The sequence below is a fragment of the Arvicola amphibius genome, chromosome 6, assembly GCF_903992535.2.
Source record: "Arvicola amphibius chromosome 6, mArvAmp1.2, whole genome shotgun sequence".
NCBI lineage: Eukaryota > Metazoa > Chordata > Mammalia > Rodentia > Cricetidae > Arvicola > Arvicola amphibius.
This window is the reverse complement of record NC_052052.2, coordinates 11,011,443-11,036,032: the sequence shown is the minus strand read 5'-3', so window position 1 is coordinate 11,036,032 and position 24,590 is coordinate 11,011,443. Positions and strand designations below refer to the sequence as shown.

At 45.5% G+C, this 24,590-nt stretch overlaps 1 protein-coding gene across 1 annotated transcript in view; it reads right to left on the bottom strand.

Moving 5' to 3' along the window:
• The window catches only part of Ddi2 (DNA damage inducible 1 homolog 2), a 35,888-nt gene extending 11,690 nt beyond the window's left edge, over nt 1-24,198 (bottom strand). The window contains exons 1-6 of the mRNA XM_038334811.1: nt 23,825-24,198; nt 16,402-16,531; nt 11,182-11,418; nt 9,037-9,163; nt 4,645-4,772; nt 5-133 (exon numbers count right to left, since the gene is read on the bottom strand). Coding sequence (XP_038190739.1) covers nt 5-133; nt 4,645-4,772; nt 9,037-9,163; nt 11,182-11,418; nt 16,402-16,531; nt 23,825-23,962 — 889 coding nt within the window. The 5' untranslated portion in view covers nt 23,963-24,198. The remainder of the gene's footprint in view (nt 1-4; nt 134-4,644; nt 4,773-9,036; nt 9,164-11,181; nt 11,419-16,401; nt 16,532-23,824) is intronic.
• Between the last annotated feature and the right edge of the window lie 392 nt (nt 24,199-24,590).

Here is a 24,590-nt window from a genome sequence, read left to right as displayed (position 1 = left end):
TCACCTAGATGCACCCTTCCAATAATCTTCTGCGTGCCTACACCTTTTGCTATGCCAGCCCACCGACGGTCCACCAGTCTCATGATGTTACACCTTTCTGCACAAGCCTGGCTCATAATAGTCATCTGGGCACCTGGAGAGAGAGAGAGAGAGATCAAACTGTAGAAATTATAACCCACATCTCCCTGCCTTGCTGGTCTTTTATTTATTCTTGAAAACTCTTGATGTTCGTCCTGCCTCAACCCCCATGTTCTAGGATTGCAGATGTGCACCGACACCCCTGCTTAATTCAATTTCCGTACCAGAATCTAAAACAGTACAGAAACCTGAGAGTTGGGTTTTTTTTGTTTTGTTTTGTTTTTTTCAGTTTTTCGAGACAGGGTTTCTCTGTGGCTTTGGAGCCTGTCCTGGAACTCATTCTGTAGATCACGCTGGCCTGAGATTTGTCTGTCTCTGTTCTCCTGAGTGCTAGGATTAAAGGCTTGTGCCACCTCCACCCAGCAAGAGTATGTTTTTAATGGAGTACCAGAATGACACTAAAAACTTCACCAGCAGAAAAGAAACGCACCTGAGGTGATCTAAAATTCAGATGTTGCTGTGTCCAGACAGCAATGTTGAGTTAAGCAGCACTTTACACTTATAACATGTCGTCGTTTTGTTGTTGTTTGCTTTTGTTTTGTTTTTGAGTTAGGGTCTCACTTCCTGTGTAGTCCAAAATTAGTCTTGAATATGTAATCCCCCTGACTCAGCCTTCTGGGATTATGCACCCCAGCACACAGACTCAAGCGATTTTTACCTGAGGCGATGGGACACTACGACTCATGAGCTAACAGGGCCTGCAGCGAGGAGTACAGCCCGTGGGAGAGAGCCTGCCTAACACGGTTTGATCCCAGAGCCATTCGGAAAAGTTGGACATGGTGGCATATACTTTTTTTCTTTTTTAAATTTTATGTGCGTTGGTATTTTGTCACGGGTGTCGGTTCCCCTAGAAGTAGTACAGTTGAGGCTGAATTTACCACGTCTCTACCTGGGACAGAGACTTGGCTTCCTTATCTGTAAGCAAGGACACACCACAGCTCATAGAGATGTCTGAGGCTGAAGTATGATGGACGCAGTAAGATGTCGTAAGCATCTAGCACAGAGCCTGGTGTACAGAAAGCGGTTAATGTGCACTGGGGAGCTACGCATTTCTCTCTCTCATATGTCCGGTAGCTCTGACAGAAAGCCTTACCACTAACCACTCAGCCAATGCATTGCATGCAGCACTGGACAGGTATCAATCATTCATTCATTTGGTTTTTCAAGGCAGGGTTTCTCTGTGTAGCCCTGGCTGTGCTGGAAATCGCTCTGTAAACCATGTAGGCCTCCAACTCAGAGATCCGCCTGCCCCTCTGCCTCCCTACTGTTGAAGCCAAAGGCCTACACCACTACCGCCCAAGCCAACATCTTTTTATTTTTAAGACTTATTTTTATTTACATGTTTGTGTGCATGTATGCTACATGCATTCAAGTGCCTTCAGAGGCCAGAAGAAGACATTGGATCCCCAGAACTACTTACAGGTTGTGAGCTGCCTAACCTGGGTGTTTGAAACCTATTTTTGGTTCTCTAGAAGGGCAGCAAGTGTTCTTACTGCGATACCCATCTCTCCAGCATCATTAAAACACGCATATCAGCCGGGCGGTGGTGGCGCATGCCTTTAATCCCAGCACTCGGGAGGCAGAGGCAGGCGGATCTCTGGGTTTGAGGCCAGCCTGGTCTACAAGAGCTAGTTCCAGGACAGGCTCTAGAAACTACAGGGAAACCCTGTCTCGAAAAACCAAAAAAAAAACAAAACAAAACAAAAAAAAAACCCCAACAAAACAAAAGAAAAAACCACCCATATCAGCACATTGATTTCTGGGACTGTCCTAGTCTTAAGAGACAACCTCAATATGTGTTCGAGTGTTGGTGGACATACCACAGGCAGGTGTCTCAACCTCAAGAGATGCCCAGAATTAAGATAAGTGGTTCCTTTATGCACCCACACTGAAGGATTTAAAATAAAGAGCTATGGCTGGAGAGAAGGCTCAGCAGTTTAGGGCACTTGTTGCTCTTGAGGAGAACAGAGGTGCAATTCCCAGCACCCATATGCAGCTCCCAACTACCTATAACTATAGTTCCAGGGAATCTGACACGCTTTTCTGACCTGTAGCCACAGATATACTTGTAGGCCAAACATTAAAAGTAGCTTGACGGTGGCGGCATACACCTTTAATCCCAGCATTGGGGGGGGGGGGGGGGGCCGAGGCAGGCGGATCTAGGTGAGTTCGGGGCCAGTCTGGCATACCATACAAGAGCTAGTTCCAGGACAAGTTCCAAAGCTACAGAGAAACCCGGTCTGGACAAACCAAAAAAATAATAAACAAACAAACAACAGAAAGGGGTGGGGGCTTGCAGAAAAGCAGAGTTGCTATTAAGACTAGGTTCCAGTCAGTATCTGGACCACCTAAGACTCAAGTGGAAAACTCTATCCATCTCCCTGCCTGTTCTTTTGTTCTTTTTCAATTTTATGTGTTCTGTCTGCATTGTCTGTGCAGCATATGTAAGCCCAGTGCTCACCTAAGGTCAGAAGAGGACAACAGATCCTGAGACTTGAATTACAGACAGTTTTCAGATGTAGTGTGGGTGCTATGAATTGCATCTGGGCCCTTTAAAAGAGCAGCAAGGTGTTTTAACTAAGTCATCCCTCCAGGCTGTTTTCTTATTTTATTTTCCAAATTTATTATGGGCATGAATTTTGCTGACATGTATGTAAGCGAACCATTCATGCCTGTGGAAATGGAGTTACAGATGGTTGTGAGTGCTGGGAAGAACAGCAAGTGCCCTAACCTGTGAGCAGTGTCTCCAACCCTAACTGTTAGGTTCTTTTTTTAAAAAAAAATTTATTATGCATATAATGTGCCTACATGTCAGAAGAGGGCACCAGATCTCATTACAGATGGTTGTGAGTCACCATGTGGTTGCTGGGAATTGAACTCAGGTCCTCTGGAAGAGCAGCCAGTGCTCTTAACCACTGAGCCATCTCTCCAGCCTCAACTGTTAGCTTCTTAAAGGCAGGGACCAAGTCTCATGTGGCCTTACCTGCCTCACTCCAAGCAATGTGCTGCACAACGACCAGATGAAAATGTTTGTGACTGCCTCTTCACTGTCAACTTGCCTAGACTTAGAAACAAGAGACTGGCCAGGAGACTTGTGGGGTGGGTGAGAAAAGGACTTCGTGGTAGGGTTAGCTGGGAGAGGAACATCTGCCGTGTAGGTGTGCTTGGGGCCTCCCAGACTGAACAAAGGGGAAAGGAGAAAGATCTTGCACAATACACAGTCTTCCTTCTTTTCTATAAGGTACACATCTCTCTCCTCCCCAAAATGCCCCCACCCACCCAAGTCTTTGAAACCATGAGCCAAAATAAGGCTTTCACAGGCAAGTACCTTCTCAGAGCAACAAGAAAACAACACAGACCCATGCCCTTCACAGCACCTTATAGACCCCTACTGCTCCCAACTCCTTACCAAGGTGCCCAAGAATCTCAGAGCACTAACTGAGGAACTAAGGAGGCAGGCAAGCACGGGGGAAGCTTAGCTTGGAACCCCCATTTGGTTTTGTATATGTCACACTTGTAAAAAGATACTTGGCACCTGGTCCCTTCAGGAGAACATACCGTGCACCCATAGTCCTTTCAATCAGTGCACCTGAAACTTCAGAATCCCCCATCTCCCACTCACACAAGGCTATGCATGCTACCATCTCTGAACACTGTATGTTTTTTTCCATTCCTGGTAATGCCAAATATAGACAGTTTCTAGTCAAGTGTAGTTCCAGTATATCTGGGTTGAACAAGAGTAGGGCCAATCCAATCCGAAGCAGTTTGGGGTGCATGCACAATAAGGGAATCGAGTGTCACCTCGTAACTTTTTAGGGGGAATCCCTTATTTACAGTCTTGTGTCTAGGTATAACTGGGTGCACATATAACTAAAATCTGATACAGTAAGAAAAATGAACATATGACCTAATTTATCAACCAAAATAGAGAACTACTCAAACCACCTCCTTAGTAACCAACCCTTCCTTTTCTTGAGTCCCACAAAAAGCAGCTCCAAATAACTGGGGCCTTAAATACTGATTGTTACCCATTTGGCCTAAGGTTAACCTGTCAACCTTCTTCTTTTTAAGATTTTATTCTATTTTAATTACATGTACATGTGTGTGCGGGGGGGGGGGGGGTGAGGGTGCAAAGTGAGCACAGGTGGCCAGGAAGCCAGAAGAGGGTGGAGTTACGGGAGTTTGTGAGCTATGTGATCTGGTTGCTGGAGACTGAACCCACATCTTCTCCAAGAGCAACACTAACTTAACTGCTGATCCCACTCCCGCCCCCAGTCAATCTCAACTATGGCTCCCTGTGTGAGCCTCTATTTTTCAGGTCTCTGGTTAAGTGGACGAGAACCTAGAAACATCCCTGGGCCCTACCAGATGAGGCACAGCAAACACAAAATGAGGTAAGAAATGACCGGGAAAAGAATCTACCACTAAACAAAGACTGAAGAGTGAAGTGTAACTTCTAGGCACCAACAAGCAGAGCACGGGAGCAGCGCTCCGCTCCATCCTCACCTGAGTCGACGAAGGCTTTCACAGGGTGCCCGTTCACTCTGCAGTTGATGTAGAGCATGGCGACCTGGCCGAAGCTCTCCGGGGCCTCCTCCATAGCGATCGTCATGTTCTCCTCGATGTTCTGCTGCCTGTGACAAGCCAGAGCAGCACACTGAAAACTCCGTTTCCAGAAAGACCACCACAAACACACTTGTAAACGGTTTTGCCCTAACTGGAGCAGCTGAGTCACTGAATGGAAATTGGTTCTGTCCTCCCCACAGGTGACTCAACAGGAGGTGATGAGTCAGAGCTGGCAGAAGACCTAAGTCAGGAATAAAAACTATCCTCCTGTAAAATGATCATGTTCCCCCTAAAAGCTCACAGATGGAAAAATAAACTACTAGAAAGCAAGGCCCCAAGGCCCTTTCGATCTTACCAAACACTGAAATTGATATTTCATGAATAATACTTACAACAGGTTTTTACTACATAGCCCAGGTTGGACTTGAACTTGTGACCCTCTCATCTCCGCCTCTCCAGTGTTGGGATTATATGTGTGCACCATGTTCCTATATTTTTGGTTTTTTGTTAGTTTGGTTTGGATCTTTTTGAAACAGGGTTTCACTGTGTAGCCCTGGCCACCACCCTGCCTTCCAAGGACTGGTAATAAAGGAATGTGTCACTATGCCAGCCCTATGCTCCTTTAAAAAAAAAATTACTTATTATGAATACAGTGTTCTGCCTGCGTGCATGCTTGCCAGAAGAGAGCATTAGATCTCATTATCGACGACTGCAAGCCACCATGTGGTTGCTGGGAATTGAACTCAGGAAGTCTGGAAGAGCATCCAGTGCTCTTGGTCTCTAAGTATCTCTCCAACCCCATGCACTCTTGTTTGAACTGAGGATGTCCTGGGCATCTGAGTACCATCCCAGCTCATCAGTCTTACTAGTCTGCAACCAGAATCCCATGTATGCCACCTGCCTGTGCTGCACAGGCTGCTTCATCTCCACAACTGGCTTTTCTAATCTGAAAAATGAAAAAAACAAACAAAAACCCCACAATTCCTTCCCATTACAACGTTGATGAACAGCCTTACAGAATTTAGCTTATGGTGTTAAGTAAGTCAAGAACAGAGCTTCAGATGTTGCATCTATCTGGAAAAGTAGCTTAGTTGGATGAGTCCTTCACAGTATACACGAAAGCAGGGGCCCCAGATCATATACTCCAGGTGTGCTGTTGCACACCTGTACTTCCTGCATCTGAGACCTGAAGGCAGAAGGATCAGAACTTTATGGTCACCCTTGGCTACATTTAAGACCAGTCTGAGATACACACACTGACAGTATACCTTTAGACTGAAATAGTGAACTCAGTCTACAATTTGAGGTGAAGTTCACTGTGAATTAAGAACTGCTAAGACCACATTCCAATACGTGTGTACATGTCATAAGAACATGGAGGCACTGTCTACATACCATCTCATGTTAAATCCAGTTATCAGCTACATTGGATTTAAAATCAGCACAGAAATGTCAGTCTAGATTTGTCACGGAGGAGGCTTCTGAGGAAGCCCTGAGTGTGGGCTCACCATTTCACAGGCTGGGGTCCAAGACTGAATAAAAAGGAGACATGTTCCTGCCACCATGCCATCATGGACTACAGCCTTAAACAGAATAAATAATGAACTCTCCTTGCCTTAAGTTGCTTGTCACAGCAAGTAGATAAGTAACTAACATGCTGTCCACTGTCACTGCTGATTCACGTGGCAGGCACAGAGCTGAAATACATCACATGGCCCGCACAACCTAAAACAGCTAACTACCTAGCTTTACATAAAGTCTGCTGGCCCATGCTCGGAACACCATTGCCTGCGCTTTCTCTAAAACCCTGGTTCACTGAACTGATGGAAACACTTCTCAGCAAGTCCAGGCACTCTTGTTTAATTTAGTCCGGCAAACAGGGAAGCTACTTACTACACCTTGGTGTACACATGCCCATGTATAATGGTGTCATGTGCCAAGCAGAAATTTTAAGACACATTTGATATAATTATATACCTTTATCCAATGGCACATTATAAATTTAGAAATTACATACAAATAATTATATAACCCCTGATGTTGCTCTAATCCAAGTTAAGTTTCAGGAGAAAAAAAAAGTATATGGGGCTAGGGAGATGGCTCAGTTGCAATATCTTTACCATTCAAACATGAGGGGGCCTGGCAGTATCTAATTACAATCTCAGAGGTGGGGAGGTAGACACGAGGGTCCCTGGAGCTCACTGGTCAGCCAGTAAACCTACCCAAATCTGTGAGCTCCAGGTTCAGCAAGACAAGCTGCCTCAAATGAATGAATGAATGAATGAATGTGAGTGCAGCTGAGGAAAAGCCCAATAAAAATCTCAGAAAAAATAATCCTTTGAAATAATACAACCAATCTGCTACAGCTCTGAAGGTCACAACCAAAGAGCTTCAGAAGTGCAAAGTCTCCTTCAAATGATGAATGTGGGGCCATGAAGACAACTCAGGAAGCGTGGCACTTGTCACCAATCTGACAACTTAAGTTTTATCTCTATGACGCATGGTGGAAGGAGAAAACCAGATATAATTCCTGCACGCTGTCTTCTGATTGACACACATGTATCACCGCATGGACATCCATACCGATAAATAATAAAAATGCTTTAACTCTAGGTAGCTTTGACCACATTTCTTGGGCTGGAGAGATGACTTGGTGGTCAGTTATCAGCATCCACGTCAGACAGTTCACAGCTGCCTTTCCTTATAGCTCCAATGATCCAACAGACTCATTACACTTCTGTGGCTCATATATGTGTATGTGTACACACACCAATAAAATTAAAGTATTTACAACACATGGTAGAACACACAGAAGCAGGTAGACCTGAGCTCAAGGCTAGCCAGGGCTACATAGTAAGACTTTGTCTCAAAACAACACAATTCAATGAACCAGCCAACCAAGTCAAACAAATACAAAGAGTTTCAGGGCAGCCCCAGATGCACAGCAGTGTCAGGCCAGCTTGGGCACTCCTTTCCTTACATCACCCAGTTTCCTTTACCCCACCCCTGTAGGAACAACCTGTTTCAATTCGATACACTCCACTTCCAGGGTTTGTCTATGGTGCCTTACCATCCCGGTTTCCTAGGACAAATGCAACTACGCCTGAAATAAATGTCAGACTCCCTTAGAGCCGCAATCTGAGAACATAAATGGTTTATTTATCTGGGCTGACTCAGCTAGTCAAGCTACGTCCACGGACACTCACTAATATCTGATTAAAGTACGGCTGCATAGGCCTCCCATCTAGTGGAGAAGCTGAGGCAGGACGTAAATTTAAGGCCAGCTTGTCAACTTAGTGAGATTGGGTCTCGAAATAAAGAGTAAAAGCAGAGATGAGGATGTGACCCAGCGGCAGAACACTTGTCTAACTGTAAGAGGGAAAATCACCATGATCTGATACATGTAAGAGAACACTTAATCAACAGAACACGAGCAAAAAGCTTAGGGCTGTCAATTAGTTCTAAATATGATTTATTTCTTCAATTTCGAGAATAGTCAGTGTCCTAGATGCAGCCTGGTAATAAAGGACTAGTGTATCGAGGGCCCAGTGTAGGCAAAGGGTGGGGAGAGCCTATGAGTGTAATAAAGCAAGCAAGTCGGGTAACTACAGCTCCCACCCAGCTATTCAGTGTAATGGGAGTATCATTAGATTTGTTCCTCTTAGTTACAGGAGGATTTTCACAATTAGCAAAAAAAAAAATTGAATTGGGTTTAGGGAGAAGATTACCATTTTATTCAGACAGCATCTAGCTTGTGACTAGCCTTTAGCATTTCTGTACCTGCCTGGGCTCCACTCCTGAAGATCCTGATTCATCAGAATAGAGAAGGCTCAAGCATCTGCAATCTGAAAAGCTTACTGCATGCTTTAATACAGCCCCAGCAGAGAGCCGCTGCAACAGACTCGAGGTTGGCAGAGTGTCAGGCAGGGAGCCAGCAAGGGGCAGTCGAAAGAAGACAGAAGACTGCAAGACTCCACTTGTGCAGAGCTCTCCAATCCAACTGCCTTCAAGATCTGACTTAATGAGGATTGAAATCAGCCTTCAGAGTAAGTCTACTGATCTCAGTAGATGGGGTTTCTCTTCAGTCATCCTGGGGTCAACTGCCTTGCTTTAACGATGCTGTTTTGTCTGCTAATCAGGAAGTGCTCGCAAAATTTGAGAGCACTTCCAAATACTGGATCAAAATGTGAGGACTATGAAGGAGAGAGTTACCTAGACAGACTGAGGTTATTATCTCAACCTGGAGATGGGAAGTCACCTGTAAGCAGACGTCTAGTTAATGCCTGATAACCTGCATGCTGTGAGCTTGCTCATTAGGTAAATGGATCTTACCTTATATCTTCTTCTATCTTTGCCTGAGCTTCAAGATCAAAGGGGTCAGCAGAAAACAGACGAATCCTTTCTTGTTCTCTCCGAGCTCGGTCCTGCTGCTGCTCTATCAGAACCCTAGAAAATTTCTCTACAGAAATAAGGGAGGGACATATTCAGCTCTACATTTTCTTTCTTCTGGTTTTTACAAGACAGGGTTTCTCTGTGAAGTCCTGGCTGTCCTGGAACTCACTCTATAGACCAGACTGGTCTTAAACTCAGAGATCTGCCTGCCTCTGCCCGCCCAAGGCTGGGATAAAGGCGTGCAGCACCACTACCCAGCTACTTTTTATTTTAAAAAATGTTTTTATTTCATTTTAGCAAGCTTTTAATACCTGCACTTAGAAAGCAGAAGCATGCTATCTCTGTGAGTTCAAAGCCAGCCTGGTCTGCAGAGCAAGTTTCAGGACAGCCAGAACTACATAGAGAAACCCTATCCTGAAAAACCAAAAATAAAGAAAGAAAAAGAAAACCTCAAAGAGTGTACTCTATAATTCCAAATTCATTAAGTTTGAAAACAGACAAAACAAATCAAATATCAGAACAGTGCTAGCCTATTCAAGAGGAAAGTGAATAAAAGGGACACAATGGAACTTTCTAGCTGAAAATAGTTTCAGTGGGTAATGTGCTCAACTTATAAACATGAGGACCCAGAACCCACACAAAACTGCAGGAAATGATGGTGTGCACTTGTGTCCCAGTGCCCGAGCAGAGACAAGAGGCTCTCTGAGGCCCTGGCCCACATGATGAAAAGCCAAGGAAAGACCCTGCTGCACACAAGGTGGATCATATTCTTAAGGATGATATCTGAGCTTTCCTTCAGGTCTACATATGAAATTCCACTTTAAAAAGACTCAAAACAAGCTAGATGGGCAGAAGTTTGCGTACCAGACTGGTTATCTGAATTTAATCCCTGTCTCCCCGAAGAGGGCAGGAGAACCAGCTCTTGAGAACTGCCCTCTATGATGGCTATGGTGTGTGCTGTGACACCTATTCAAGATGAAACCTGAGTGCAGACCCCCAGAACGCACATAAAAGCTGGTGAAGTCGTACAATCCACATGCCAGGGCTTCTATGGTGACGAAATCTCCCAGAAGCTCACAGACCAGCGAGCCTATTGTATACAGTGCGGTGATAAACAGCAGAAACCCAGCTCTCAGAAACAAGATGAATGAGAAGGACTGACAGCCAAGCTTCCGTGACATCCATATGCCAGCTGTGGTCACATAGATGTAATTTAAAAAGAAACAATTTTTTTCCCCCAAGACATAGTTGTTTTTTGTTTTTTTTTTTTTTTTTTTTAAGTATATGTATACAATATTCTGTCTGTGTGTATGACCGCAGGCCAGAAGAGGGCACCAGACCCCATTACAGATGGTTGTGAGCCACCATGTGGTTGACTGGGAATTGAACTCAAGACCTTTGGAAGAGCAGGCAATGCTCTTAACCACTGAGCTATCTCTCCAGTCCCGACATAGTCTTTTTCTGTGTAGCCCTGGAACTTGCTCTGTAGATCAGGCTGGCCCTGGGGGGAGGCAGAGGCAGGCAGATCTCTGAGTTTGAGGCCAGCCTAGTCTACAGAGTGAGTTCCAGGACAGGCTCCAAAGCTACACAGAGAAACCCTGTCTTGAAAAACAAACAAAAAAGAAGAAGCTGGGCATAGTATCACATGTCTTTAATCACAACACTATGGAGGCAGAGGCCCAGGTGGATAGAGACTGCCCCTAGTGGGCTAGAGACATAGCTTTGTGGTTAAGAGCACTGCTTGCTCTTCTTAAAGGTCCTGAGTTCAACTCCCAGCAACCACATGGTGGCTCATAACCATCTGCAATAAAATCTAGTGCTCTCTTCTGGCCTGCAGGCATACATGCAGGCAGAACACTGTATATATAATAAATAAATTTTTTTTTAAAAAGAGACTGCCCTAAGGATCAAGATGATTTCAATTAAATACAAACATTATTGCCAATTACCCCAGTTTGAGATTACATTAATCACCTCTCATCAACAAGTGGCCTGCTCAAGACTCACAGCAGACAGCCAATGAACTCAAACAGCTGCCTTAAACACATTTGTCTGGCACAACTACTGACACACAAGGGCACTTACCAAGATCTCCACTGAGCAGAGCTTCTGCCAGGGGTGGGTTACGCTCCTTCAGCAAAGACAGCTCGTGCGGGTTGGCCAGCAGCATGTCTCGGAGCAGGGCTGGGTTGTCCAAGCCTTGAGGAGACGATGCTGTTTCCCCAGGAGATGAGTGCTGAGCCTGCGCTCTGGGAAGCTGGCGCTGTTGGGGGTTTGATGTGCCAGGCACAGCTATACTACTGAAGTCAATCCGGGGCAAGTCTGTTGAGATCAATCAGTCAAGTTTACCCAAAGGATGCATGCCATAAAAACAAGTGTTGAAGGAAACAACAAAAGCATTCGTCATTGACAACAGCAAAAAAGAAGTGGTGACTATAAACGCTCTGTCTTTCCCCTTGCCCTTCCTCCAAGATGGTGCTGCAAGAGTAAATTAATAGGGAAAAATATGAGAGGGGAAGGGCTCACTGGAGAGACCACTCAGAGGTGCAGAAGACCACTGTTCAGTTTCCTGCAACCTGGGTCCTAGGAACAGCCTACATCCTCTTCTGACCTCCATGAGGTCAGGCACACACACGGTGCACATACATACGTGCAGACAAAACATTCACACACATTATTTAAAAAAAAAAAAAGATTAAAAAACTAAAAAAGAGGCAGGCATGGTGGTGTACACCTTTAATCCCAGAGTTTGGGAAGCAGAAATAAGCGGATCTCTGTGAGTTAGAGGCCAGCCTGGTATACAGAGTGAGTTCCAGGACAGGCTCCAAAGCTACACAGAGAAACACCGTCTCAAAAAACCAAAAAACAAAACAAACAAAAAACCAACCAACCAAACAAACAAACAACCCAAGAGAGAGACAGAGACAGACAGAGAGAGAGAGAGAGAGAGAGAGAGAGAGAGAGAGAGAGAGAGAGAGAGCGAGCGAATTCAGAATCAGGTTCAGCATGCCAAAGTCCTGGGCCCACTCCCCAGCACCACATAAACTATATGAGGTGAGGCAAAAGGACCACAAATTCAAGATAATCCGATACATAGTAGATTTCTGTCCACCTTGGGGATATATGAGTCTCTGTCTCAAACAATCAAACTATACAAACTTATGCCTGTCTCAGTAACTGCAACTGCCTAATTCTAGATATGCTCTTCTAAAACAATTTTATTGTAGGCATAGTGGTGTGGGCTTTTAATCTCAGCATTCAGGAAGCAGAGATAGGGCTTATCTTTGTGACTCTGAGGCCAGCCTGATCTACACAGTGAATTCTAGGATAGCTAGCCAGGGCCATATAAAGAAAAACTCCCCCAAAATAAATACATAAAAATTACTAATTGATTAAAGATGTGGGCACGTGTCCCGCGCACACCGCTGCCTTTGTCACTGTTCTGTCACTGAGAAGAAACACCATGGCCACGCCAACTCTTACAAAGAGAACATTTAACTGGAGACTCGCTTATAGTGTGAGAGGTTTAGTCCATTACCATCACGACAAGGAGCATGGCGGCATGTTGGAACAGTAGCTGAGAGATACATCCTGATCCATAGGCAGAGGGAGAGACTTTGGGCTTCGCCAGGGCTTTATGAAACCTCAAAGCCTATCCCCAGTGACACACTTCCTTTAAAAGGTCACAAATCCCAATCCTTCTAGTCCTTTCAAATAGTTCAACTCCCTGGCTAAACATTCAAATATATGAGCCTATGGGGGGCATTTATATTCAAACCACCCAATAAGTTATCTTCTGCCACCTTAATGTGGGTTCTTGGGTTCAAACTCAGGTTGCCAGGCTTGTACAGGAAGTACCTTTACCTTCTGAGGCATCTTACTGGCCCTACATATGGTTCTTTTTGTTTTGTTTTGTTTTTTCGAGACAAGGTTTCTTTGTGTAGCTTTGAAGCCTGTCCTGGAACTCACTTTGCAGACCAGACTGGCATTGAACTCACAGAGATCCGTCTGTCTCTGTCTCTAGAGTGCTAGGCTTAAAGGTGCGCCACCACTGCACGGCTCTACATAAGGTTCTATTTTAAAAAATATTTATTTATTTATTATGGATACAATATTCTGTCTGTGTATATGTCTGCAGGTCAGAAGAGGGCACCAGACCCCATAACAGATGGTTGTGAGCCACCATGTGGTTGCCAGGAATTGAACTCAGGACCTTTGGAAGAGCAGGCTCTTAACCCCTGAGCCATCTCTCCAGCCCCTCTACATAAGGTTCTTAATAGATAACCAGAGTTGGAGAGATGCCTCAGCGGTTAAGAGCACTGGCTGTTCTTCCAAGGTCCTGCATTCAATTCCCAGCACCCACATGGTGGCTCACAACCATGCCTAACTTCATTTCAAGAGCTCTGATGTCTTCCTCTGCAGTCCTGTGCAGGCACACATGTGGTGCATGTACTTACTCTAGATCCTAGAATTAGAATTACAGACAGTTATCAGCTGCCATGTTGGTACTGGGATTGAACCTAGGTCCCTAGAAGAGCAGCCCATGCTCTTGACCTCAAAGCCATCTCTCCAGCCCCGATATACTGCTCTGTTGAAAAGTCTGGACACTTGGAGTAAAGAAAACTGTATGAATCAAGTGAACAGCACAAACATGTCAAATTCTGAACATCTAAGCACTGCCTGAGGAAGTCTGTGGAGGTTCTCCGTACCTCTTTGAATTTACAATTCCATCTGTGCATCATCCCAGACAAACAAGGTCCTGGGAAGTTAAGTGGGCATAATTGTTTTACAGGACTGAAGAAATGAAGAGGAGTTTTTCATCCTAGGTTCTAGACTGTTCTAGAGTTTCATCTTCACACAGGAGCACACACAATGTCAGACTCTGCTGCTATGAAATACCAGAACAGTACACAAGGACAGGAAGCACACTTTTGGTGTGTAAGGGAAACCAGTGAATCACTACTAGGATTCAGATGAATAAGCTGAACAGAGAGTAAAGCTATACAGTTCTGTGAATATCACAGCCACTGAACTGTATCTTTAAAAGGGGGAATCATGGTTGTGTGGACTTTATTTCAATAAATCTGCTTAGTAAAAGAAAGGTGACAGCTGTGGTGGCTTATGCCTGTAACCCCAGCATGCTAGAGGCGGAGACAAGAGGACTGGGAACTTGAGGCAAGCCTGTCTCCAAAATAGAGGCAAACTAAAGCAAACTAGAGCCAAAATGAGACAATGGCCCTGAAAAAAAAAAATCCACATTACATTCAACCCTAAAACTTATTTAATGACCAGCCTTGTCCAGAGTCTGGACTATCCTGAAGCCCTTTGTGTATCAACTACAAAAAGGGAAAGCTTAAACTCACATGTAAGGTTTCAGTCTCACATGTGGGTTCAACTAGTCACTGTCTTAAAACAGAGGCCGGCTGTCAGTGTGTGTGTTGAAAAGAGAGTCATGTGGGACAAAACATTTAAGCAATGGAAAGGTGAGGGAATGGCAGACTCCCTGGGGAGCTGCTGTCCTTACCAACCACAAAATCACATGGGTGGGGCCACCTCTGCAGCTGGAGAAACTTATCTCCACTTGCCAGTTGATTCACTTCAGAACTCTGAAAACCTTGTCTACTTCATAACTCAGATCTCCACACACACCCCTCCCCTCACAGCAACCTAACTGTGATGCTGTCCATACACAAACAGTGAAGAAAAAAATAAAACATACAAACAAAACTACTATGGCGACTCTCTGGTACCGACCACCTCACAAAGTACCCAAGGGAAGATCTGGTTTTTACCGATGAGCAAACTCCAACTGCTATTCTTCCTAAAGCAGGAGAAGCCCAAGGGACGGATTAAAATCCGGAACTGGTACAACGAGTGCTGGGTCTAGGAGTCTGAATGAAGCAGTGTGCTGACACCTAACACACCTGTCAATCCAGTACCACACCCTTTAAAGGCAGGAGACCTGGAGGCCTAATACTGTCTGAAATTTTCACCAAAATATGGCAGGCAGCAGGGAAAAGAAGTCACATTTCATCACACAGCCCATATCAGGGCTTGGTAACTGAATCATGAGAGCAGCTGAAGGAAGCTACAGGACCTCTCAGCATCAAGCACATATGTGCCCACTCCCACACAGTCCTGCATATTTTAGACACAGAAACCTAAATGCAGGCTCCAGACTATGAACACCAAGCTGGCTGGATGTGTGGGTGCACGTCTGTAATTTCAGCCCTCAGGAGTCTGGAGGCCAGCCTGGTTCACACAGAAAATTCCATGGCTGTTCTGGGTTTGAAACAAAACAAAAAGCCATGGGGTCTGGAGCATAGTTCAGTGGTTAAGAGATTTTTGATGGCTCCAAGCACACATGTAAGGTAGCTAAATTACAGTTCTGGAGGCTCTAATGCCTCTAATCTCTGTGGGCATATGTATTCAGGTGCACAACCCCCCCCACACACACAAAATTAAAAATAATAAACTCAGTTCCAGAAGATCTGATATCCTCCTCTGGCCTCTACAGGAACTGCATGCAATAGCATACACACAAAGAGGTAAAATACACACACACACACACACACACACACACACATCATTAAAGCCAGGCAGTGGTTGCGCACGCCTTTAATCCCAGCACTTGGGATGCAGAGACAGGTGGATCTGCTCTACAGAGCGAGTTCCAGGACAGGTTCATAAGCTACAGAGAAATTCTGTCTCGAAAAACTAATTCCTCCCCCACCCCCAAAAAATTCTTTATGGCAGGGTGGTGGCTGTGCGAGTCTTTACTCTCAGCATTGGGGAGGCAGAAGCAGGTGGCTTTCTGTAAGTTCAAGGCCAGCCTGGTCTACAGAGTGAGCTCCAGGACAGCCAGGGCTGTTACACAGAAAAACTTTGACTCAGAAAAACAAAAACAAATATACGTACAAGCAAACAAACAAACAAAAAAACCCACAAAAACATTTACAAAGAGAAGAAAATTCCCCATTCTGAATGGCACATCAAGACTAATAACAGTGTCAGGGAGAGACCCAAACCTGATGTTCCAACCACTTAAATCTGCAGGTTTGGAGCAACAGAAAAAGCGCCATTTCAATCACTTTTTACTTACTAGCTACGTGACTGTGATGACATCATTTAAGCCTGCATTTCATCTCTTGATGAGGTAAAGCTGGGTTAATTATGACACCTACCTTGCTAAAGAGATGACTGATTTAGAAATCCAATGACCTGCCCAACGTTATGCGGCAGGCAGGCGGCCTACACCCCCTTAGTCTGACACTGTATTTAGAAGGTGATGAGCATTGGTCTTACTTGAGAACTGCACTGGAGGGCGAGGGTCTGCATTCTCCTTCTGCCGTAAAATCACAACATCACCATCTTTCAAGCCGTAAGAAGCCAGGGATCTGTGGTTGTCAGTGAGAGGTCTTTCTGCATAGACAATCTGCAAGGGAAGATCCGGTGGTATAAAGTGCGGAGAAGCAACATGGTACCACTTTCCTCTTCTTCATCATGTTCCCTGCTCAAGACCCTCCCATGCGTTCCCATCATGCCTAGAAGGAAACCCAAAGCCCTGCCTGTTTCCTACTAGGCCCAAAGGATTTGGCCGATGGCCACTTCTGACCTCATCCCACTGCTGTCCCAATGAGACACACACCACCTTCCCCTCAAGCTCTCTGTTTCTTTCTCTACCTGAGGACCATTCTTCCTCCTATCAGTTGGTTTAGGGCTCTGATCAAACATTATCTCAGTGCTCTTCCCTAAAGCCACATTTAAAGTGAACCCTGGACATGGGCTGTGGGTGGAGTTCAATGACATAGCATTTCTCTCACACCCACAAGGCCCTGGGTTCTATCCCTAACAACACAATATATTTTGAAATAAACTACTTTCCTCACTAATATGCTACACGTTGATCTGGTCAACTACAATGTAAGCTATGTGGAATAATGATTTTGTTCAGCTGCCCATCAGCTTAGGACAAAGCCTGGTAAATAATGACTGCCCAGAAGTCTACTCAAGTAAAAGATGGGCTGGTTCATATAGCAGGGAATTTAGCTTCCATTCTGAGCAACCAGGGAAGTAGGGATGACATATTCTGGCTATGTCTGCTATAAAGCAAATAATGTTGACTTTTTTTTTTTTTTAGCTATCTAGGCATGGTAGCACATGCCTGTAATTCCAACACTAGGAGGCCAAGGCAAAAAACTACCTCAAGTACCAGGTCAGCCAGGGCTTACAGTGAGATAGTGTCTCGAAAAAAACCACAAAACTAAAACCCATTATATATGCAACAACAACAATCACAAAACAAGTCATGAATGGGGTGTGTGTGGAAATGATGCGAGCACAGCACTCAAGGATCAAGTTCTCAAAAAAAGCAAATAAAAAATGTAAAAAGCCAAACATAGTTTAAAAACCTGAGAAAGAGATGGTTAAGAAATTCAGGGAGCTAAAGAGATGGCTCAGTGGTTAAGAGCACTGACTGCTCTTCTAGAGGACCTGGGTTCAATTCCCAGCACCCACATGGCAGCTCTACAACGGTCTGTAACTCCAAGATCTGACACTCACACACAGTCATACGTGCAGGAAAAACACCAATGTACATAAAATAAAAATAAGTCATTAAAGAAACGAAGGGAGGGAGTGAGACAGACAGACAGACAGAAATTAATTCAGAGCTTCAGAGGCAGGAATGGTGTGACACACACCTTTAGCCCCAGCATTTGGGAGGCAGAGGCAGGTGGATCTCTGAGTTCAAGGCCAGCCTGGTCTACAAAGCAAGTTTCAGAACAGCCAAGGCTATTTTTTTTTAGAAATATTTATTATGCATACAATATTCTGTCTGTATGTCTGCCTGCAGGCCGGTAGAGGGCATCAGCTCTCATTTCAGATGGTTGTGAGCCAGCATGTGGTTGGTGGGAATTGAACTCAGGACCTTTGGAAGAGCAGGCAGTGCTCTTAATCGCTGAGCCATCTCTCCAGCCCCGACAGCCAAGGCTATTATACAGAGAAAACCTATCTTGAAAACAAAAAACAAAACAAGACAAAAACAAAAAAGAAATTCAGGATAAAAGAGAATTGTGTGACTACAGTAACTGACGGGAATACAGAGTACAGTCAGCAGCGAGTCTGCACACCAGCAGGCCTTTCTTCTACCATCCTCGAAGTTTTATTGTTCTCATGTTTATAAGAGAAAACTAACATGAAAGAAAAACATGCTGAGCTAAATCCTATTAACAGAAATACTTTCAATGGGTCCAACACATAAGCAGAGTGTACTGTGAGGGAAGAATGGAACACACAGGAGTGAGGGTGGAAACACTGTCCCTATGTTCTCATGTACTCCATGGGACACGCTGTGGCACACTTGGCACACCTTGCTCCCTAAGCGTTTGCCCTGTTCAGGGCCACAAACAAACTGAGTGGTTACTAACTCAGCCAGGAACTCTAGGAGGGGCCTGTCACTAGGTGGGCCAGAAGTTAAATGTCTTGTGTCCAGCAGGCCACCAGGACTGATCATAGCAGATATTCCTTCCAGTTCTTTTTCCGTGCTGGGGGCTGAACCCAGGCCTTGTACCTACTAGGCAATTTGTCCACCACAGCCTTCCTGCGCCTGTCCACATACGCTCTTGGCAAAGCTCCTGGGCACAGAACAGCAAACATCATTGACACCGGCCATCCTGAGCATATGCTGCCATTTTGTTCCTAATCTCATGGTGATACCGGCAAAAAAAAAACCCTAATCCTCCAAAATGGAATCCTTCTGGAGACAAGAAAACAGAATTTACCTGTCCAATTTTACACGTTTTTGTTTGTTTTGTTTCTCAAGACAGGGTTTCTCTGTAGCTTTAGAGCCTGTCCTGGAACTAGCTCTTGTAGACCACGATGGGCTCGAACTCACAGAGATCCACCTGTCTCTGCCTCTGTGTCCTGAGTGCTGGGATTAAAGTTGTGCCACCATGGCCCAACCAATTTCACAAGTTTTATACACTACTAAAAATGACTGTAACCATCACTGCCACCTCATCATGACACTCATCTAAGTGTGTATCCCAAACTGATTCTTCTTTCTTTTTGGTAATACAATGGAGAACTGTACCACATATAATTTGTGAGGGTGAGTGGAAAACAGCCATAAACCAGGGTTACAGGTTGAGGTGTACTGGGTGGCATCAACACAATTAAGCCACTGTGATGAGGTCACCAATAGCCCATGGCCTGCCTACCCTAGCGTCTCAGGTTCAGTGAGTCAGCTGCAATGTATTTAAAGACAAATGACTCGTCTCCCAAGGAAGACACACTTACTAGAAAATGTATTCATGTATAAAAAACCAAACTCAGGAAGATGAGAACAGTTTACGGGGTAAGGCTTGGTTCAGTAGGAGAGTGTCTGCCTGGCATGGAAAAGCTCAACACAAGACTACTGAATTCTCTTCCAGTGGGGCATAGTATTGAAACCCAAACTTAAAGAGCACCCTGCTACCACTGAGTGAAACTCTCCTGGGCTAACAAGTCCAGTTCCCATTCTCCCTCTTAACCCTCACACTGTCTCACGGACTGTCACAATCATTTTAACAAGGATCATTCGTCCAATTTTATGGATCAGAAGCACAGAGGCCACACAGCTATTAAGAGACATGACGCGGGTATTCTATGTGCTTGACATTAAAAATGGTATTCTTTTCTAGCACCCCAAAGTAGCTTCGAGAAATGGCTTCTAAACCAGCCTTCCCTGCTAAGGATCTAAACCTCTACTGGCAGTGCCTGACTGCTATGTGAAGCCCCTGGGTTCAAGTCTGAGTATGGGGTACGGGATACACACATAACTGCCCTTATTCTAAACATCAAGTAATACTGGGTTTGGGGGATGTCTGCAAAGGACAGGAAAATACTACAATGTCTAGTATCTTCAGTTTCCACGGTTTAAAATAGCATTTTTGTAAACCACATAAGCTGTACAAAAGTGGCATTTCCAGGGTCACAGTTACGGTTGCTAGCTGCTACTTAAACATGGCTTTCACTGAGGGGCCTTCCATTCTGTACAGGCTTGTACTCCATACCACCTATAGAAGTAAATTAGTTTCAAAACCACCCAGACATTATCGTGAAGTAAGTTCTGATAACTGTTTGAGGTCGGCCCAGTCAAGTCTGCATCAAAGCATAACCCTAAGCCTGCCTGGCTGCCAAGCCCACACTTGCACCACGGGAGAACATGTCCTGCTTTAATCATGGCACAAGTGGAGACAGTTTCTATTCTAAATTTATTGTCACTGCATTAAAACTACTATAACGAGACCAGAGCTGTTAGAAAATGAACACCTTTTCCCAGTGTCTTGTGCACAAATGATGCTGATGAAAGGTGGAGCTCCGAACAGTGCTCCCTGGGTGAGACAGGCACGCAAGACAACTCGAGAGCACAGGTATAGCCTGAGAATTCTTATTTCTATTTACTGTTTTTAAATTTTGACTTATGTATGTGTACTTTGCCTACGTGTATGTATATGTACTATGTGTACAGTCTAATGCCCACAGAGGTCAGAAGAGGGTGCTGGATCCCATGGAACTAGAGTTACAGATGGTCGTGAGCCACTGTATAGGTGCTGGGAATCAAACCTCTGTAAGGACAAGTGCTCTTAGTCGGTAACTGTCTCTTCAGTCCCATTTCCATGTAGTCTTGTTTATTCTTTTGGAGGGGTGGGGAATTGAGACAGGGTTTCTCTGTGTAGTCCTTGATGTCCTGAAACTTGCTCTGTAGAGTAGATTAGCCTGGAACTCATAGAGATCCACCTGCCTCTGCCTCCCAAGTTCTGGCATTGAAGGCATGCACCAACACTCCCCCCTTATTTTATCCTTGAGTTCTATTCTGCATGTTTATAATGCACATTATTACTCAATGTATGTATGTACACAACATAGCTGATGTATAGTATATGCACATATATAACTGTGTACATAGCTGTAACTGCTATGTACCACACAAGAGAATATGCACGTGTATAGTACCTAAAACAGCCACTTTTGTAATTTATGTACAAGGTACTGTGAGCATGATCTGAACCACTTTACTTATGGAGATACAAATTATTACATGAGGATAATAAATTTAGAACAGAAACCATCTCCACCTGTACATGTGATTAAAGTGAAACCACATTCTATCTCAGTGCAAGTGTGACTCGGTAGCCAAGCAGCTCTGTAAAATTTATACATGTTTGGACACCCGTGGCGTGGAGTCAGAAATAGGTGAAGAAATGGGGACGAAAAAACTAAAGCCCAATGAAGTAAACAGCCGGAAAGAAATCTGAGAGGAAGGTTCAAGTTAGAAAAACTGGTTGGGGAGCTCAAATAAGAAATGACTGGGGAAAATAAAACAAAAAACAAACCAAACAAAAAAAAATGATAATGTTTAAGATCCGATGAAAGGAAGTGACTTCAGTGTCTGGGGCAGATCCTGTTCCTGCCTGTGGGGGCTAGCCAGCAAACCAGACAAGCGACCCCCAGAGCGCTTAAAAATCCGCTCTTAAAATAGACACTACGTTGTCAGGTTACATGGAGCCGACAGAACTAACTTGAAAAACAGGGCGCTGTTTACAGCTATTTAATACAGGCTTAACACTAGTTGGAGCACACTAATTTGCGTTGGGAAGAAAGTAAATACCAAATGTTGATGCCAGCAGTGAAAGAATTTGAAGCTAGCCTAATTGTTCAAGTAGTACCCCTAAAGTCCCCAAGTGGCAGATGACAATGCCCTCTGAGTGCCACAGGCTGGGGGTGGGAGTGCACCTATAACCCAGGGGTAGAATGCTCTCTCTCTCTCTCCCCCTCTCTCTCCCCCCCCCTCTCTCTCTCTCTCTCTCCTATAACCCAGGGGTAGAATGCTCTCTCTCTCTCTCTCTCTCTCTCTCTCTCTCTCTCTCTCTCTCTCACACACACACACACACATACACACACACTCTCTCTCTCTCACACACTCTCTCTCACACACACATGCAGAGTGCATGTGCACACTGTGGGAAAAGAAACAATGTCAACCTCTGTTCACTCTCAAGTCCTACTAACAAATTCAACTTAAAATTATTCCCAATCAGCTTGCAATTATAACTGGGGTAATCAAACAGCCACATAAAAGAACTATGGGAGGGGAGGACTTCAAAAACGGAAAAGGCTAGGCTGGGCATGGTAGTGCACACTTGCATGTGATCCAGCAGTCCAGGAGCCTGGGGCAGGATGAGTGTTGTCTGAGGTCAGCCTTGGCCCCTTAGTTGAGACCTTGTCTCAAAAAACGAAACAGCTGGTTGAGATAGCTCTGGCCTGGGACACAGAGCGAAGGGATCTGTATGAGTTTAGATGGGAGCCAAGGATTTATACAGTGAGAGACCCTGCCTCAAAAATCAACAATTGCTGGGCGGCAGTGTCGCACACCTTTAATTCCAGCACTCAGGAGGCAGAGGCCAGTGGATGTGTGTGAGCTCAAGGCCAGCCTGATCTACAGAGCAATTTCCAGGGCAACACAGAGAAACCCTGTCTTGAAACCCCCATCAAAAATATATCAATCAATCAATCAACCCTCTAAAAAGCTGATATATTCCCCCCCCCCCCCCCGCCACACACACACAATCTCTTTGGTCTTAGTTTGCCACTGCCACAAGTATGAGGCTGACCAACAGGAACTGAGTCCTAGGTTTTTGTGGGTTAATATCTCTATAGAAATTGGGGGAACTGTTTAATCCCTACCTTTTGCCAGACTGCATATGTGAGTGACACCTTGTTCCCTAAAACAGACCCTTCCAGAAAAAGTTGTATGCCAAGGTTCTAAAGTTCACATTGTGCAAAGGAATCATAAGTCTGAACAAAATATTGACACATGTTTGCCATAAGTCAGGGCAGAACAAGCAGTAGTTGGGCAATAGTTTCTGGAACTATTTCATAACTGCAGAAGGAAATCCAGATTTACATTCTGAGGCCTTGGGAGTCGTCTACAATTTTCTAATGTTTGGACTATGCCCAACAAGGCCCACTTTGGGTAGAATCTTAAGAGTTTTAGTGCAAAGGCTACAGAGCAGTCCACCTATTATTTTGTTTGATGAAGACTACTGAGAGCTCCAAAGCATTTTGAGAATATATTTTCTTGTTAAAACATAAGAGGGACTGAACGCCTGGCCACCGAGTCCCACGGAGGTCTTCAGACAGTAGGTCATTTTCAAGCCGATATCCTTCGAAAGCACTGAGCTTTTTTGAACTGACCCAACTGAACGGGGAACCAGAGAGGAGGAGGGCTTTGGCCTGAGAAGCAAATAGACTGAGTTGACCTAACCCTCGCTTTAAAAAATAATAATAAATTAACCAGAAACGCATACATTTCTAGCGACGTCAAAGGCAGAGGCAGAGCGAGTCTCAAACTTTTCCCCTCACTTTCAATTACAGATATGTGTGCTCCCAGGTAAACTACGCATACTGACGGAAGAACTCGGTACAAATAAGCAAACCCCAGACCAGTGTCTATCTCCCAGTGATCCAAACTGGTATTTCTGGTTGGAGAAGCAGGAGGTACGTGATGAGGATCCAGGGCTCCAGAGGGCCAGAAGGTGGGGAGGGGTGCCCACCCGTGCACGTGTCCCCCTCGCTGCAGTGGGTGCATCTCCGGGCGGCTGCAGGACTGGGTCACAGTCGCCCCCCCCCCCCCCGACTCCCCGGCCGCAGCGGCTGGAGGCCCCGCTCGCTGCCCCTGGCGTACCTGGCTCTCGGCGGCGGGGATGCCGGACTCCAGCTCGCACAGCGCGCGGAAGTTATGCAGCTCGAAGTCGGCGTCGACCTGGAGGGAAAAGGTCACCTCGGAGAGGTCCCTCCGCACACAGTACACGGTGAGCAGCATGGCCCGGGCCCGACCCGGCTCGGCTCGGCCCGGCCTGGACGCTGGGCGGAGGGCAGGCGGTGGCGGGGGCTGGAGGGGGCTGCCGGGAGCTGCGGGAGGGCGGCGGGCGCGGGCTGCTCGCTCCCTCGCTCCTTCCCTCCCTCACACGCGCGCAGTGACTCACTCGCTCCCGCCCTCTGCAGCCAGCACAGCCGCCGCCACCCGCCTGCGAGGCCGTCTGCCTGCCGGCCTGCCTCCCACAGCTGCCGTCAAGAGCGGGCAGCCCGGAGCCCCGCCCCGCTGCAACGCGGCTGCCGTAAAGCGCTCCTGGCTGCGGCCGCCTTCGCGACACGCGGCATGTGGGGCGGGGCTAGGGGGGCCGTGGGGAGGAATGCGGGGGTGGGGGAAACCCACTATTGGTTGATTTATTAACTGAATCCGGGAGTACTCCACGATCTCAGTTATTCAACCAACAGGGACCTACTGTGCACTTGGTGCGGACATAAAAATGGAGGAAAGCCACGACTCCTCACCCTTAACTCTCCATCTGCTATGGGAAACTCAACCAAACAGATCTTTCTAACACAGATTTTTTAAAATGGAAATTGGCATTATAATATTAATTTTTCACCTTGGTAATTAAATGTAA